Genomic DNA, 15,720 nt, shown 5'->3' on the forward strand with positions numbered 1-15,720 from the left:
AGTTCAGTCAGCACTGGTCCAGCAATCTAGGAATGAGAGCAGGGATGGAATCTTGGCACAAGACGGGCAACAATCCACACCCCAGCAATGGGATGCTTCTTTGAAAATCACTGATATATCCTGGTTTTGCGCCTGCCGCCGACCCCTAGTTTCCCACGGGACGGGAAGCCATCTGAGATGCATGCCTCCAAACAATGGGGGAGCATCGAATTGATAGCCACCATGGTTGAAACACTGGGCAAAGAAAAGGCTACGTACTTCAGATTAAGGGAAAGCTAGATGACCTTGCATTACCTGCTCGGAGAAGGTGGTACTGGTGTTGTCAGTGAGACACGCAGTGACTGACAAAAAAAAAACAAACAGATAGGAGCCATTTCTCGCAGCACGACACTCCATGGGGAGAACATAACCCTCTTGGTCTGGAGGTGTTGGTAGGCCGTTAACATTTTCTGAAACAATACCTTCACCCTTCTGTTGTGCCTGTCCATTTATTCACCAAACATTGTAACAATGTATTTACATTTTGTTACAATGTATTTTTTTTTGTCATATTTTTGCTTTTTTTTAGTGATTGACAAGAGGTGTGACTTCTGAGGGATGGAATTTAGTGTAAATTGCGGAGGGACGTGACCTCTCTATCTGGTACCTGGTGGGAGTGTGGATTGTGAAAGGTCATGTGACATCTTTGTCTGGAACCTAGTCAGAAGTGGCATCACCTGCCAATCAAGGTTGAACTCTGCCCACCTATTAGTACACGCCTGATCATTGGCCCCTTTAATCACCTAGTGATTACCTGGGCAGGACCCTCCAGCTTACTGTATTATCAAATCCACCATGTGCAGTAGCTCTTCCTCTTTTACTCTTTGGTCCTGAGATGAACCCTGCTCCACTCCAGGTCACGAACTGTGGACAATGCGAGAGGAGTCGGTGGTAATGTTACAAGCCCAGAGGACCCATAAACCCAGCAGCAATAGATATTCACCAAGGCAAATGGTTACTTAAACAAAAGTTGCATTTAATTATCTTTAAACATGAAAACGGAATCATACTTTAACTTAATACTATTGACTTACTTAAGCTAACTTAACCCACTTCTAATTGAAAGTGCACATGTATGTAATATGTGTGTAAGTTCAGAAAAGTTCTTTGATTCACAGTCCAATCTCACTTCTCATTCCTCCAAGTTCACTGGTTGTAGTTAATTCTTATACTGTGTACAGAATTTAACATTTATAAAGTTCACCAGGCTTTCGGGCTTGAAAGGTAAATGGTGCCGCTCAGGAAAGTTCTTGTCCGTTTTCAGAGAGAGATTTGTTATTCCAGGACATCCACAACTGATTTACTTCCATCAGCTACTTCAGTGTCTTCCTGACAAAACCTTCCCCTTCAGGGTTCTCCAGATGATAACCTCTTTCTTTCAGGTTACCACCGAGTTCCTTTTTGTTTCACTCATTCCAAGTGAAATATTTGACAGCCAGTTCTCTCCTCTTGCATGAACCACAAGGGGTTTAACCAGGCTGAACCAAGAACTCACAACCCGTCTTCCAAATGTGGTTTTCCACAAGCTTTCCAGCTTGTCCTGTTCCAGTCCCAGCTGCTGTTGCTGGCTGTAACACTGTAGAAGTGATCTCTGTGTCTCTCTCTATCACACAGAGAAAGCCTGTTTGACTCTCTCTGCTTGTAAAATCATATGACCCTCTTAGAACAGCAAGTTCCCCTTCCAGACAGAAGGTGGCTCTGACAAGCTCTTTCATCTGTTGCCTTTTTGTAAACAACAATCCATTAGTGAAGACTCTTGGGCACTCTCCAAAGCTCTTTCAAAGGTTATGGGGCCAATACATCTCGCATAGGGCAGAGCTCCAATATTTCAAATAAGATCTGTTTTAAGGTGTTTGTATGTGACCTACTCTAACAAACCTTTCCCAATTTATCTCCCAAAATCATATCTATGTTCTCTGTCACAGTAAGGTGTGCACTACACAGGGATCGGGGCTATTAGATGGCATTGGAGCCTTGCCTACGTTAGACAATGTAATCCTTAGTTGATATAAGTTTGTACTCACTTGCTAGTATCTGTAGTGTTAAGTCCAATGTGACTGGTTATAGTGTTTTGTGGTGAGAGCATTACTGTGTGTTATCTCCTGTTGCAATCCTCTTGCGTGTGTTTTAATAAAGATCCTTCCCAAGTTCAGCCTGTGTCCAGACTCGTCGCTCTTTGATCCCACCAAACTTTCCTTCCCACACAACACTTTCCTTTAGAATGTAGGTTAGACTTAAGAAAATTAGGCATTTTGTTCAGTCTAAATTCTCTATTTTTCCTCAAATTCCTGATATCAATCTTGTTGATTTATTTTTTGATTTAAAGTTTCCCCATAGTGAATAGATAGCAATTATGTATAGTAATTTGAAGGACCAAAGAATACTTTCAGGGATGGGAATCAAGAATGAATGGGAACGAGATTTCAATACATCTATTTCAGATGAAAGTTGGGATAACTCACTTGATCTGATTAATAAAACTTCATTCTGTGCACAATATTGTTTAATACAGTTTAAAGATGTACATAGAATACATATGTCCAAAGTTAGATTATCTCATTTTTATCCTGATGTTGATGTGACAAATGTAAAATTTTTGAGGCATCTCTGATTCATATATTTTGGGAGTGTCTGGAACTACAAGAATATTGGGAACAATTCTTTAAAACTCTATCACAGATTGTTAGGATTAAAGTAAAACCATGGCCTTTTATTGCTTTGTTTGGTTATGCCCCAGAAGAGAGGATTTCTTCAACTCAAAAAATAATAGTTGCTTTTATTTCATTGATGGTTGAACAAGCAATTTTGATAAAATAGAAAGACAGCATAGCACTAATTTATATGCAATGGTTACAGGATGTTATCTCTTGCTTGAGTTTGGAGAAAATTAGATATAATGTTAAAGAGATGAAGGTTGAATTTGACAAGATATAGGGCCCATTTATGGACTATTATCATAATTTAATTACTTAGGGGTGCTCTGGGGGTTTTCTATCTGAGAACCAATACTCGATTCTTTACAATTTATTTGCTGTTGACAAAGTTTAGTGGGAGAGGTTTTTAAAAAAATCTACATTGGTGGCCACATTCAAATAAATAAGGCCATGCTGAATGTATACCTCTATCTGTTCCCTTGATTCAGGAAGAAATTGAAAACTGCTAGATTGAATGCTGGGTGCAAGGGCGACATGAGAGGTCTGCAGTGACTGTATCTGACCTTTAGTGGATTCTGTTTTCAACACAGTGTACAGGAGTTTATAGGTGTAGGAGTCTTGAAAATGAGAGTGTCTTCAACCCTCCACTGAATCAACAGATTAATCCTATTTATAACCCTCCACTGAATCAACAGATTAATCCTATTTATTCTGTTGCATATGAAGCCTGAGGCATTAGCCCAGTTGAATGTATGAGAAACTTCAAACTTATGGAAATGTATAGTGTCTACAGCTTTAGGGAGGGTTCCTAATGAACTCTGAATGGAATACTGGACAATGAACTTGAGCATGTTGGTTCCTTGGCTTCAAGTCAGGATTATGATTGTTTGCTCAAAACTCAATTATAATTTCAATGTTTAGATATAACATTTGTCAGAATTAGATTATTTTCTCTTTCTTTTATTGGCTTCAATTGTATAATTATAAAATTAACAGCACACATTTATTATTTGCCTTTGCAATCTGGACCAGTTCAATTGCACAGGTTTCTCTCCAAAGCCTAAAGTTCTACTATTTCAAACAGTTATTCTATTTCCATTAAACATTGCAATAACAGTTGCATTCACTGTTCCATATCCCAATAATCATCCAAAAACAAACATCCTAATCTTATTCCTTGATATCTGTGAACATTTTAAATAACTTTTGTTGGTCACTGCATTGAAATATTATATCTATTTAAAATATATATTAAATATTCTCTTGTTCATTGCACTTTGTAATGAATTCCTCTTATATTGGAGTTTACAAAGTCTATATTTTATTTTTTATGTAGATTTTTCAGATGACTTTTTTTCATTCTCTCTGACACTAAGATAAGAGTTTAACTTTGGTGATTAGTTGGAATTTGGCTTCATGTCAAGCAGAGTGTTTCTGTAATGTAGACCAAAGTAAAATTAACCACTCATAAATCATGACCATATTTCTTGTTAATCTTTTAGACTTCATTAATTTAGGCTGTCCCATTGCAGTTGACAGAGGATGCAGTAAGTAGAAGGCCTTACACTGTTGTTTTTTTTTAATAAATGATGAAGATAAAATGTTTGCCAAGGTTAATAAACCTTGTCTAATAATCTATTTCTGCTCTTTTATCATCCCAGCTTCCTCTGCAAAAATGGGACTTGTTGAAACCAAATTGGCAATTATTCCTGGTGCAGGTATGGTCTCAAATTGTGTTCTTTACACTTAATGTCAAGGCTTTCATTTCTTAAGGTATCAAGTTCCATCATTCACCCTCAACTTTCAACTATGATGTCATCAACCTTTTTTCAAAAATTCTATACCTAACCCCTTTGTACTTTTCCATTTTTGCTTAATTTCCACTTTCATTTTTTAAGGCTTTGGAATAGCTAGAGAAGAGGTTCTAGATAACTGAATGACAGCAAATATGGCACCCTTAATGGACACCAGGGATAAGTGAGATAATCAAGTTGATTAATCTGATATCAGTAATAGGGGAATTATTGGAAAAAAGTGCTGAGAAATTAGGATTAATTTGCACTTGGAGAGCAGGAATCAATCAAAGAGAATCAGCATGGCTTTGTTCGGGGGGATCCTTCTGATTCAATTGAAGAAATTGATCAAAACAATAATTAAGTGTGTAGATGAGGAAAGTGCAGTTGATGAATCTTTGTGGACTTCAGAAAGGATTTTGGCAAGGTATTATGTGGTGGAAAAAAAATAGAGCTCATGGGATTCAGTGCAATTTGGCAAATTGTAATTTTCATGAATGTACTTCTCTCCTTTAAATAAAGTGTAATAAATAGTAATGTGCAATGAAAATGGCAAAGCTGGTAAGGGCTTGTGATAGGAAGCAGAAGGTGATTTTTTTTTTGTTATTGGTTGTCTTGACTAGTTGTGTACTGGAAATTTAGTTGTTTGGATCCTTGGCTCTTATTCTATGTATTAACAAAGAGGAGGTGGATGTCAGAGATATAATTAGTAAGTTCAGAAATTACATAAAAGTTGGTGGAGTTGCTGATGTTAAGGTAGTCTTTCTGACAGAAGAATTTTAGGCAGATTTGGCTGAGATGGAAGAACAATGGCATATGAAATTTAATCCTAAAAAGTATGAGAAGAAGCAGTAAATGTAAGTACCCTTGGAAGTACTGCGGGACAGGGGGACCATGGTGCAGATGTCCAAGTGTCCCTGTAAGCAGGAGATAATAGATAAGGTAGTTGTGAAGACAAGCAGGAAGTTAAGAAGACATACAGAATATCTGTTTCTTTTAGTGACCATAGAGGGTTTATGATACAACAATATAAAATCTTAGGCCACAGCTAAACTATTGGAAGGAAGTGATTATTACACAGTGCATGCATGAGAGATTTGGCAAGATGTTGCCTAAGACAATGAGTTTCAGCCTTGAGAAGAGATTGAGTTCTTTTTGCATGAGCAATGAAGGCGGGGGTGGGGGGGGGGTGAAATCTGTTGGAATTATATAAAAATATGACAGTAAATGCTTAGCTTCACCCCACAGCAGAGGTGTCTTTTTTAGAGAGGCACAGGTTTAAAGACATTTAGAACAGATGTGAGGAAGATTTCTTTTTCATTTGAAGGGTGATTGAAATTTGCTGTGAAATGCATGGCATTTGTCAGCTATGGGCCACGTGCAGCAAAAAGGGATTATTACATCTAGGCTTTAAATGCTTAAAAAAATCTGAAAAGCAGCTCACATTAGATAACATAAGCATAAGACAGCAAAAGTTGTGCAGCTGGTTGAGCTACTGGTTCACAGTTTCGTTGATTCAGTTTCAATCTTCTGGTGATGTTTGCAAATTTTCTCTGTGATGCATTTTATTGGAGTTAGTTAAAATGGAACTTGTATAACTAAATTTATTTTACTATACATGTACATGAACGTGCAGAGTTGGGCAAATAAAATTAATGAACTGGAGCTGCAGGAGCTTTGTAGGTTTATGAAGTCGTGGTGTTCAACAGGGAATTTGAATTTGAATGATGATAAAAGATTTAACAGACCATAGGGAAGAGTCGAGGGTAGAATCTGTGAGTTATTTTAGTGGGGTATGCTGCCTGTGAGTTGTTTGGTGAGTAAGTATTTGGGATAGTGATTCGAATGTTGTAGTCCCTGAGTTTTATTTCTCCCTCAAAACTGCTGGTAAATGTGCATTTTTTGATGAAAACTTCCATTCATTTCTAGCAATTTATCCAACTCCATGTATTTTCTGTGTATTTCCATAGCCATGCATGCTGTAAGGGAAATAATTATAATAGTCCTTACTATATTAACATAAGAAAGTAGGAACAGGAGTAGGCTTTGCTGTTCCAGGAGATCATGAGTGGTCTGGCTGTTTACTCTGCTCTTCCTACCTCCCTGTTTCATATTACCCTTAATTCTGCTATTCACAAAATTTTCTCACTGTATCTAAAATGTATTTAATGAGGCAGCCTCTACTGCTTCATTGGGTAGTGAATTCTGTAGATACACTTCCTGCTGGGAGATCAGTTTCTCTTGTATATGTTAAATCTATTCCCTTGGATCTTGTGGCTGTATCCTGAGTCCTAGCCTCACCTGCCAGTGAAAACACAGTCCATACTTCTATCTTACCTCTTCCATAGAAAACTACAGCACAAAAACAGACCTTTTATCTCATCTAGTTTGTGCCAAACGATTCTGCCTCGATACATTGACCACTCTCTGAATAAAGAAGTTTCCCCTAATCATCTTGTCTTTCATTCATTACTTTAATCACATGCGAATTGTTTGATTACAAATTTACAACAGTGGAGCTCTGGGGCAAATAAAGGGGGAACAAAAAAAGTGTCATTGTTCTAAACATTATGGAATGCACTGTAGGTATAAGTATTTCCAGATCTATCTGTTTTACTGCACTCCTCATTGCCCTACTGTATATGTCCTAACTTGTTTAGTCTTCCCAAACGTGCACCACCTCACACTTGTTCACATTAAATTCCACCTGCCATCTTGCAGCTCATTTTTCCAGTTCATCCAGATCCCACTGCAAGCTTTAAAAGCCTTCCTTGTTGACCACTACACCTCCAATCTTTGTGTCTTCCTTTCACAATTTTGTGTTTCTCTAAGATTTTCTTTCTCTTCCCCCCCCCCCCCCCCGCAAATCCTTCTAAATCCCAATGAGTATAATCCCAGTCTTCTTCATCACTCCTCAAAACCTAAATTAAACATTCTGTTAGGTCTGATAAAGATCTGTGGATTTCAGTATGTATGTCATGTACATTCTTCTGTTAGCTGTCTCAATCTTCATCCTTTACGTACCCACTCCTAGACTTAGTTACTTAGTTACTTCAAATTCAGAATCCCCACAAAAGCTACTGGAATTTATTGTAAGTAATTAATTGCTTTAAATAATGTTGATCTGGAGAGTGTTGAATGGATGGGGTAGGCCAGATTTGAAGTTTTAAAATCATAACATTGGCATGAGCTACACAATGACCTGACCAATATAAGTGTCCAGAAATTTGGGAGATGCATGTTACACATCAGGTTGTAGATATTTTTGCATTCATTATGTACAAAATCAAATTATGGTACTGACTTTACAGTTATTTGTCATCTTTGTCTTGCAGTGAAGCAGAATTCACAGTGCATTAAAGCAGAATTAAAGGAACAGTATCATGCTTATTCATGGGTTTCACAGTGCTCTTTCATAAAATCTTGCCAAATTTATGAATTTGAGTTTGCATTTGCCAAAGCTGCTTGACTATAAATATTGTAATTTTCATGAATGTACTTCTCTCCTTTAAATAAAGTGTAATAAATAGTAATGTGCAATGAAAATGGCAAAGCTGGTAAGGGCACAAAAGCTTAGCAAATTACATCATGAACAAAATTACATAATAAATACAATTGCAGATGCAATTCAAAGAGCATGGATTAATATCCCTATTAAAGCATATAATTACAATATGGAATAAAATTAATGGTCAAGTTGGGGGGTGGGGGGGGGGGTGGTCTTTCACTTAAAACATCCCTGGCTCAAAATATGATTGAAAAAAATTCCTGGACACTTGGTCCCAGAGAGGAGTAAAGTGTTTTTAGATCATTATGAGTAGAGACAGTTTATAACATTTGAACAAATTAGAAATAAATATGGAGTTGTGGTGGCACACATCCTCATGGTGAACCGGCCCTGCTTTTATCACCACGTGGTAGGGCAGCCATGGGGAAATGGCTTTGTCAGAGGTTTCTCTCTGACTCCAGCTTGGATAAAAACAGTTATTAACGACCCTCATCGTGGTGGATGTGTTTCTTCCACTGCTCACACCACCACAGAGTTTTAAATACATCTTTTTTTCTGCTATCTTCAGTTAAGATCTTATTTAAAGGACAAATTAGGACAAGCACTAACCTTCCACAGGGTAGTGAAATAGAGACTCTGGTTCAAAAAAAAAATTTTCAGATATGTATTCCTTGCTTCAGGTAGGAACCCCTAAATGAGGGCTTGATAAATCAAAACAAAGGTGGGAATCAGATTTGGGTATAGAAATGGATCCATTGTGCTCGTCTAACTTATGTCAGGACAGTATAATTAACACGATTAATGTACGGTATTTGCTGGTGCAACATAGCTTCTTGCTCCAGCTATACCTTACTCCACAAAAGTTCCATAAATTCAAATCGGAAATATAAGACTCTGCTGAAAGTTTATTGTGAAGCAGTTTCTCTCTTACTTCTCTCCTACTGACTACATTTTAAAAAATTATGTTCCATGAGGTGAAAAGAAAACAAGGTTTTTACTTAAATATGCTGTGGCTTCAGGAGTTAGGGCCCCTGTTGAAAATGGCTGCTATAAATCATAAATATTGGCATAGAGGAGCCTAGCTAAAAAGGCTTCCACTTTGCAGTCTATTTTGAGTGCAGTTCTACATAATTGGTCTGACACAACATTTAATACTCTGTCATAAAGATGTGTGAAAATAATGCCCATTAATTCAAAGATGTAGGATCCACTTATTCATGTGGTTCAAGTAAACCCAGCAACCCTCAAGGCATAGATACAAATTAAAATTAATGCATTGAAAGTGGCAAATTAGGATTATCATGAGATATGACAGAGAAAGAACTAGAATCCTGGTAATGCATAACTTGTGACATTTGTGTCAGTTTGAGGCCAAAATGCAGGTCATATTTCTGTTTTCTTCCTTTTTTACCACTTTGTTACTTGCATCTTTGCTTTGGGATTAAATATTTATTCACAATTATTTTTTTTTAAATTTTATTTTTATTTTTTATTTTTGATTGTTGCTTAAAATTTTCCTTTAAAATATGTGTTAATATTTATTTTTTTAATCTACTTGTTTGGTTCTTGTACTTTAAAGTTATTATGTCTTCTGTCAATATTTTCCTTAATTTCACTTGTGCCTTTTCTTGACACAATCTGTCCTTAAATGTGAGAATCCACAAGACTCTTGAAATTTCTTTGACTATTTTCAAAGTTTGAAAGGAAAAAAATAAAATAGCAAATGAAAAAAATTCTAAAATGAAGGAGTCAGTGTGAGGTGGCAAAATTGTAAATAGTATTTTTCTTCATAATCAGTAGGTGCCTTATTCCTTTGGAGTTAGTTAATTATTTGGCTATGAAAATTTGCATGCTTTTGTGCCTTCCCGAAACTATTACCATAATGAAGATCTTGGGCCCAAAATGTTGGTTATGCACCTTTATCTTCGATACATAAAGAAAGGCTGCATAACTTGCTGAGTTTCTCCAGCATTTTTATGTAAACCTCAAAAATCATTGTCTATGTTTGTGAGTAATGTTGCCCATTTGGTGATGAATAGGAGGCTCATGCTTTTGGGAAGCTTGTCTGAGCTATTCCAGGCTAATTTTCTTTGTGGGTAGTAGCTTCCTAGTATGGTGTAAAGACTATTTAAATATTAGCCACAAAGAAAATTGATAATTTCCTAGCCAAGTGTAATGTAAAAATAATATCTTTCTTGGATGAGAGATTTATTGCAGATGATGGATTGAATTTCATACAATCTTGACACAGTTTATAATTTCTTATGCCACCTTGTCTGTATATATTTACAACTGACTCCCTTCCAAGCCACAGACAAAAAATTGACTGTTGGCATGAATTAGGACAGACATAATAATCCCCATCAAACTGTGGTGTCTAAAGACTATTCTCAATCAGTGGCAAGTGACAGAAGCTGTCATTTTTGGTGCTTCTAAAAAACCCTTTTAGTTTCACCCTTTTAGTTTCATTTTTAAAACAGAATCATTCAACTCCAGGCTTCATTGTACCTTGGATCCAGAGAAAATAAAGTGAGATGAGATATCAAAGCAGCATCTGAGCAAGTGTAATAAAGTGTCCCCGTAAAACTGAAGCCATTGGGAATTGAAGTGGGTGCAGGTGAACTTTCCACTGGCTGGATTCATACCAGTAAGAGGGAAGTTGATGGTGCTTATTTGAGGCCTTTGACAAAAGAGTTTGCTGCAGTATTTTGGTACAGTGGCTTAGGGCAAACTAAGTCAGCTCTTTCACTGCTGTAAAGTTAAAAATAGAGAGGTTTGCCATTGATTGCACAATGTTTCATTTTGCAACTTGTCAAATAAATGTGTCGGTAACAAGACTTGGTCAGAATTCAGTCTTGGCCTGAGATGTGGTAATAATTGTGCCACACAAATGCCAAGTGGTGCTGTGTATAATAGGAGAGTCTGACTACCTTCCTTTAACATCTAGTGGTGTTACCATTATTGAATTTCTCCTATCCTCTGATTGTCATTGACTGGGGAATCAGTCTTAAAAATACTGTGACTGCACGATCAGGTCAGAAACTGGATTTTCTTATGTTTTTGAGCATAGGTACATTCCTTTTGGTGATCAAGTTTGTCATTTACATTAATCCCATTTTATTCTCCCCACATTCCCATCAATGTGTCCCAGGTTCTATCATCCATCCATTTACTGGGTAAAATGGCCATTTACCAGATGGCAGACCTATGGATGTGGAACAAAAACTGGAGTATTCAGAGGGAACCCATGCAGTCATGGAGAACATGCAAACTCCACAAACAAAATATTGAAAGTCAGAGTAGAACACAAGTCATTGGAGCTGAAAGCAAACAGCTATACTAGCTGTAGTGAGAGGCTCAGTCTCTGATTCAATAAAAGTTTTTTGCAATCTGTAAGGCACTCGACAGACCTCTAATGGACTATTTTGCATTTCCTTGGATGAATGCAGCTCCAACAACACTCAGATTTTTAACACATGATATTCGGAACAAAACAGATTCCATCGCTGCCTTAAATGTTTACTTGTTCCACCACACTGCAACAAATGTAGAGTTTATATAGTGCAGCAACTCACCAATGCTTCTTCACCCATGGCTCTCAAACTTAATGGAAACCCTAGAGACTGCAGGTGTTGGAATTTGGAGCAAAAAAACAAATTGCTGGAAGAATTTGAGATTGGGAAGCATCTGTCTGTGTTGGGGTGGGGGGGAGGGGGTGGGTGGTGGTTGGTATGAAGGGGAATAAAATGTCAAGTTTCAGGCTAAGACCCTGCATCAGGACTCAGTAGAGGCAAGAGGTGAGTTGGGCCAGAAAGTGAGAAGTCAACTGAGGGGGGGATAGTTGTTTGGAAGATAACTTCTGTGGCAAGAGAGGCATGAACTGGAATTCACAACTCAGTCCCCTCCTCTCTTTGCTCTGATGTGATTTCTGATGGCTTCTTTGTAGTTTCAGTCTTGATTCTAGTCTCCAAAGGTTTATCTTCCTTTTGTGTTCTCCATCCATCCTGCAACATAAGCTACCATTTTCGTACTTTCTTAGTTCTGATGAAGGGACTTTGACCTGAATTGTTTTTTTTAATGCTGCTGAGTGTTTCCTGCCATTTTTCTTTTAATTTTCAGCTTGTGAAGACTCAGAGTGAGTTTTGCAAGTCAGGCCAACTGGTAGAGACTGTTAAATAGGAAAAGTAACACAACTATGATCAAGACTGGTTAAATGTAAGGGGATTCTACTAGATTTTATCAAATACGGATAGGTGAATGGATGAATGCTTGGATCATGCTTGTGCTGGCTGTTCTGGAAGATGTAATAGTGATCAATGTGAATGCAAATGTGATGGTGGTTTTAGAAAGAGTGGTCTAAGAGAGCAAGGAGGGTTTGGGAATAGCTGAAGGAGTAAATAGAGATTGTGGATGTGATGGTTGTGCACAAATGTGGTGGTCAAGAGTGTCTAATGGCAGACAAGGGGTGGGAGGTGTTATGATTTAATTTGAATTTTATTGGGCCAGGAGAAAATATTCAACCTATTTAAGTGTTATAAAGGCACATCCTTCATGATTAGTTCTTGCCTCTTTTCACATTCCAGATTTTCTTAGATCTAGTTCATCTTTTTCTTTTTCAATCTTTTTATTATTATTATAATTTATAAACACATACAGTTCAAAGAGATATAAAAAATACATAGTAAGTAATGAATTAATACAGAGATATTAAACAATAATATTACAGAATAAAAATATATCATAAAAAAATTTTAGATCAGTTTAGGGTGTGAACTATCTCTAAAAAAAAGATATAATTAATAACAATATATGAAAAAAGAGAAAAAAAAAACCCAAAAAAGAAGAAAAAACAAATTTGAATTAAAAGAAAACTTAAAAAAAAAACCTACAGATATAGCTAAACCACGCCGATCACTCCGATCTCATCCTACAGCCCAATTATCATACATAATCATAGAAAGAAAACAGAGCCAGATCAACTCACCACAAATGAAAATATTGAATAAATGGTCGCCAGGTTAACTCAAACTTAGAAGGGGATTCATAGACAGAGTTTCTAATTTTCTCTAAATTTAAACATAGTATAGTTTGGGTAAACCATTGGAAAACAGTGGGAGGATTATGATCTAGTTAATCTGGTTCATCCAGGTTTAATGTCTCATACCTGCAAAAATGAAGATAACAACTTCATTATAATACTTAAATGACCATGTCAAATCACATATGAGAATTGGGTGCTTGCGGGGCCGTGGTGTTATGGCGTAGGAGAGAGATGTGTTTGATCATCTCTCCCAGCAGATTTTAATAAAAAGATTGTGTTTCTGATATTGGACAATGTCAAAACAAATTCGACATGTATGATGATTCTTTTCCGGGATGGAGATTGAGAACATTTATTGAATAAAATTGATTCATTGGAGAATCAGAGCCATAGAAGTAATGTGAAGATTGTGGGATTACCTGAAGATTTTGAAGAGTCAGAACCAGTTAATTTTTTTCAAAAATGGATACTGGATGGGTTGGGAGCTGGAATTTTTCTGGATGGTTTGGAATTGGACAGACACATAGAGCTTTTAGTGCCCTTTAAATATATAAAGTTCTTAAGTTTTGTTATTATAAGCATCTAAATACAAGAATGAAAAAAAGAAGAGACAAAACGATTTTAAAACAATCGGTAAGTTTGGAAGAAGTTCAGCCAACCTTGGAGATGAAACCAGGTACCTCGAGTATTCCCTCTCCTCGTATCCAGCGTCGACAGCCAGTGACCCCGACGTTGACGCTGGTGCCCGGATAGTGGAGTCCTGTACAAGATGGCACCCGACGACCTCCTACTAAGGTTGAAGAGTCAGTGCGCCTGCGCACTATTCCGAGTATCTTCCACCCTGAGCGGGGGGTGGAGGGTGCTCGTCGATCCAATGAGTCTGGATTGGCAGAGAGCAGGCCCCAGACCCGAGGGGAGAGGGAGAAAAAAATTAAAGTAGTCGGAGGAGTTAAAGGAGCTGATAAAGTGAGAGAGGAAAAGCAGCAAGAGACCAGCTCAGAAGATTATCTGGTTAGTGATCAAGAAGAAGAAATGTATGACAAGTCTGTTGCTGGCCAGAGAGGGCACTTCTCTAAATATAAAGATTATTTTGAAATTCAGTTTCAAGCAATGTCACAACAGATTTCATTGGACTTTACATCTGTTAATAGTAAATTAGCAAATATTACAGAAGATATTTCAACTTTTAAAGATGATGTAGTGAATTATGCAAAAATGGAGGATAAAGTTCAAGAAAAAGTTAAGAAGTTGCAAGATTGTGTTTCTAATATTGGACAATGTCAAAACAAATTCGACATGTATGATGATTCTTTTACGGGATGGAGGATTGAGAACATTTATTGAATAAAATTGATTCATTGGAGAATCAGAGCCATAGAAGTAATGTGAAGATTGTGGGATTACCTGAAGATTTTGAAGATTCAGAACCAGTTAATTTTTTTCAAAAATGGATACTGGATGGGTTGGGAGCTGGAATTTTTCTGGATGGTTTGGAATTGGACAGACCACATAGAGCTTTGAGAAAAAAAAACAATGCCTGGTCAACCACTTTGATCTGTTTTTGATCAGATGGCTGAGATATTAGGCTAGAGAGTTAATTTTAAGATTGGCAGTTCAGAATGCAAGGCAACATGGAGGTCCTTTGATGGTTCAAAACAGAAGAGTAAATAATTTAATTCACTGAAAGCTGTTCTTTGGCAGAAAGGTTATAAATTTGCTTTCAGATTCCCTGCAGTTTAAAAGTTTTTTTATGGGGAATATGAATCTCAATTTTTTGATGATGATGGAGATGCCCTGGTTTTTGCAGATTCTTTGCCGGATCTTAAGAAAGGTCGGTCTTCGTCACCTTAAATGTTGAAAAAGAATGGTAATGGAAATGGGGTTTAGAAGGGAAAAAAGAAGAAAGATCAGTTATAAGAGATGCAGCAGAAAGATTCAAGTGATTCTTAAGAAGTTTCGATGGATGATGACCAAGTGAATAAAGAACTGGAAGAAGGTTATCATACTTGAAGATGTGGACATATATAATGTGGTTAATATGTCTGGGGGAGATGTAATATCTCATTGTAGCTCAGCCGACACTGTCATTCACTTAGTGGCTTTGGCCACTACCTGTCTTTTAAGGGGTGTAGAACTTGGTACTTAAAGGGAGGGGGAAAGGAGGTTTGGGTTTTTTTTAAATATGTATTTGTATTCTTTATTTCTTATTCTTTGAGGAGGTGTTATTTTGTTGAGATGGAGACCCAGCTGCATGGATTATGGTGATTATATAGTAGGTGGCTAATTTAAAATTTGCCACATTTAATGTGAATGGGCTCAATAATCCGATTAAACACAAGAGGGTATTAACTTATATTAAGAAATTTAAAGTTGATAATGCATTTTTGCAAGAAGCTCAATTAACGGAAATTGAACATCAAAAGTTGAAAAGAACTGGGTAGGACAGGTTATGTATTCTTCTTTTAATTCTAAAGCTAGAGGGGTAGCGATTTTAACTCATAAAAACTTACCTTTTACTTTAGAGTCAGCGTATGAGTCAGTTGGAAGGGTATTGATAGTTAATTGTAAAATATTTTCAGAATCTTGGACTTTGGTGAATATGCACCAAATGTTGTCGATGAGATTTCTTTTTCAGGATGTTTTACTTAATTTGTCGTATTCTAATGATCAAATTATGATGGGGGT

The 15,720-nt window shown here is 37.0% G+C and overlaps 1 protein-coding gene and 1 long non-coding RNA gene across 3 annotated transcripts in view; one reads left to right on the forward strand and one right to left on the reverse strand.

Moving 5' to 3' along the window:
- The window catches only part of LOC138758861 (uncharacterized), a 59,380-nt gene extending 45,414 nt beyond the window's left edge, over window positions 1–13,966 (reverse strand). Inside the window, exon 1 of the long non-coding RNA XR_011354514.1 lies at window positions 13,695–13,966. This is a non-coding gene — a long non-coding RNA (uncharacterized lncRNA). The remainder of the gene's footprint in view (window positions 1–13,694) is intronic.
- Window positions 1–15,720, forward strand: part of auh (AU RNA binding protein/enoyl-CoA hydratase) — a 155,281-nt gene that overhangs the window by 85,322 nt on the left and 54,239 nt on the right. The window contains exon 6 of one of the 2 annotated variants that reach the window (XM_069928342.1): window positions 4,355–4,411. The exons of the other annotated variant lie outside the window; for it this stretch is intronic. Within the exon in view, the coding sequence (XP_069784443.1) occupies window positions 4,355–4,411 (57 nt within the window). The remainder of the gene's footprint in view (window positions 1–4,354; window positions 4,412–15,720) is intronic. 2 annotated transcript variants of the gene reach the window in all.

This window comes from Narcine bancroftii, chromosome 1, assembly GCF_036971445.1.
Source record: "Narcine bancroftii isolate sNarBan1 chromosome 1, sNarBan1.hap1, whole genome shotgun sequence".
Lineage (NCBI taxonomy): Eukaryota > Metazoa > Chordata > Chondrichthyes > Torpediniformes > Narcinidae > Narcine > Narcine bancroftii.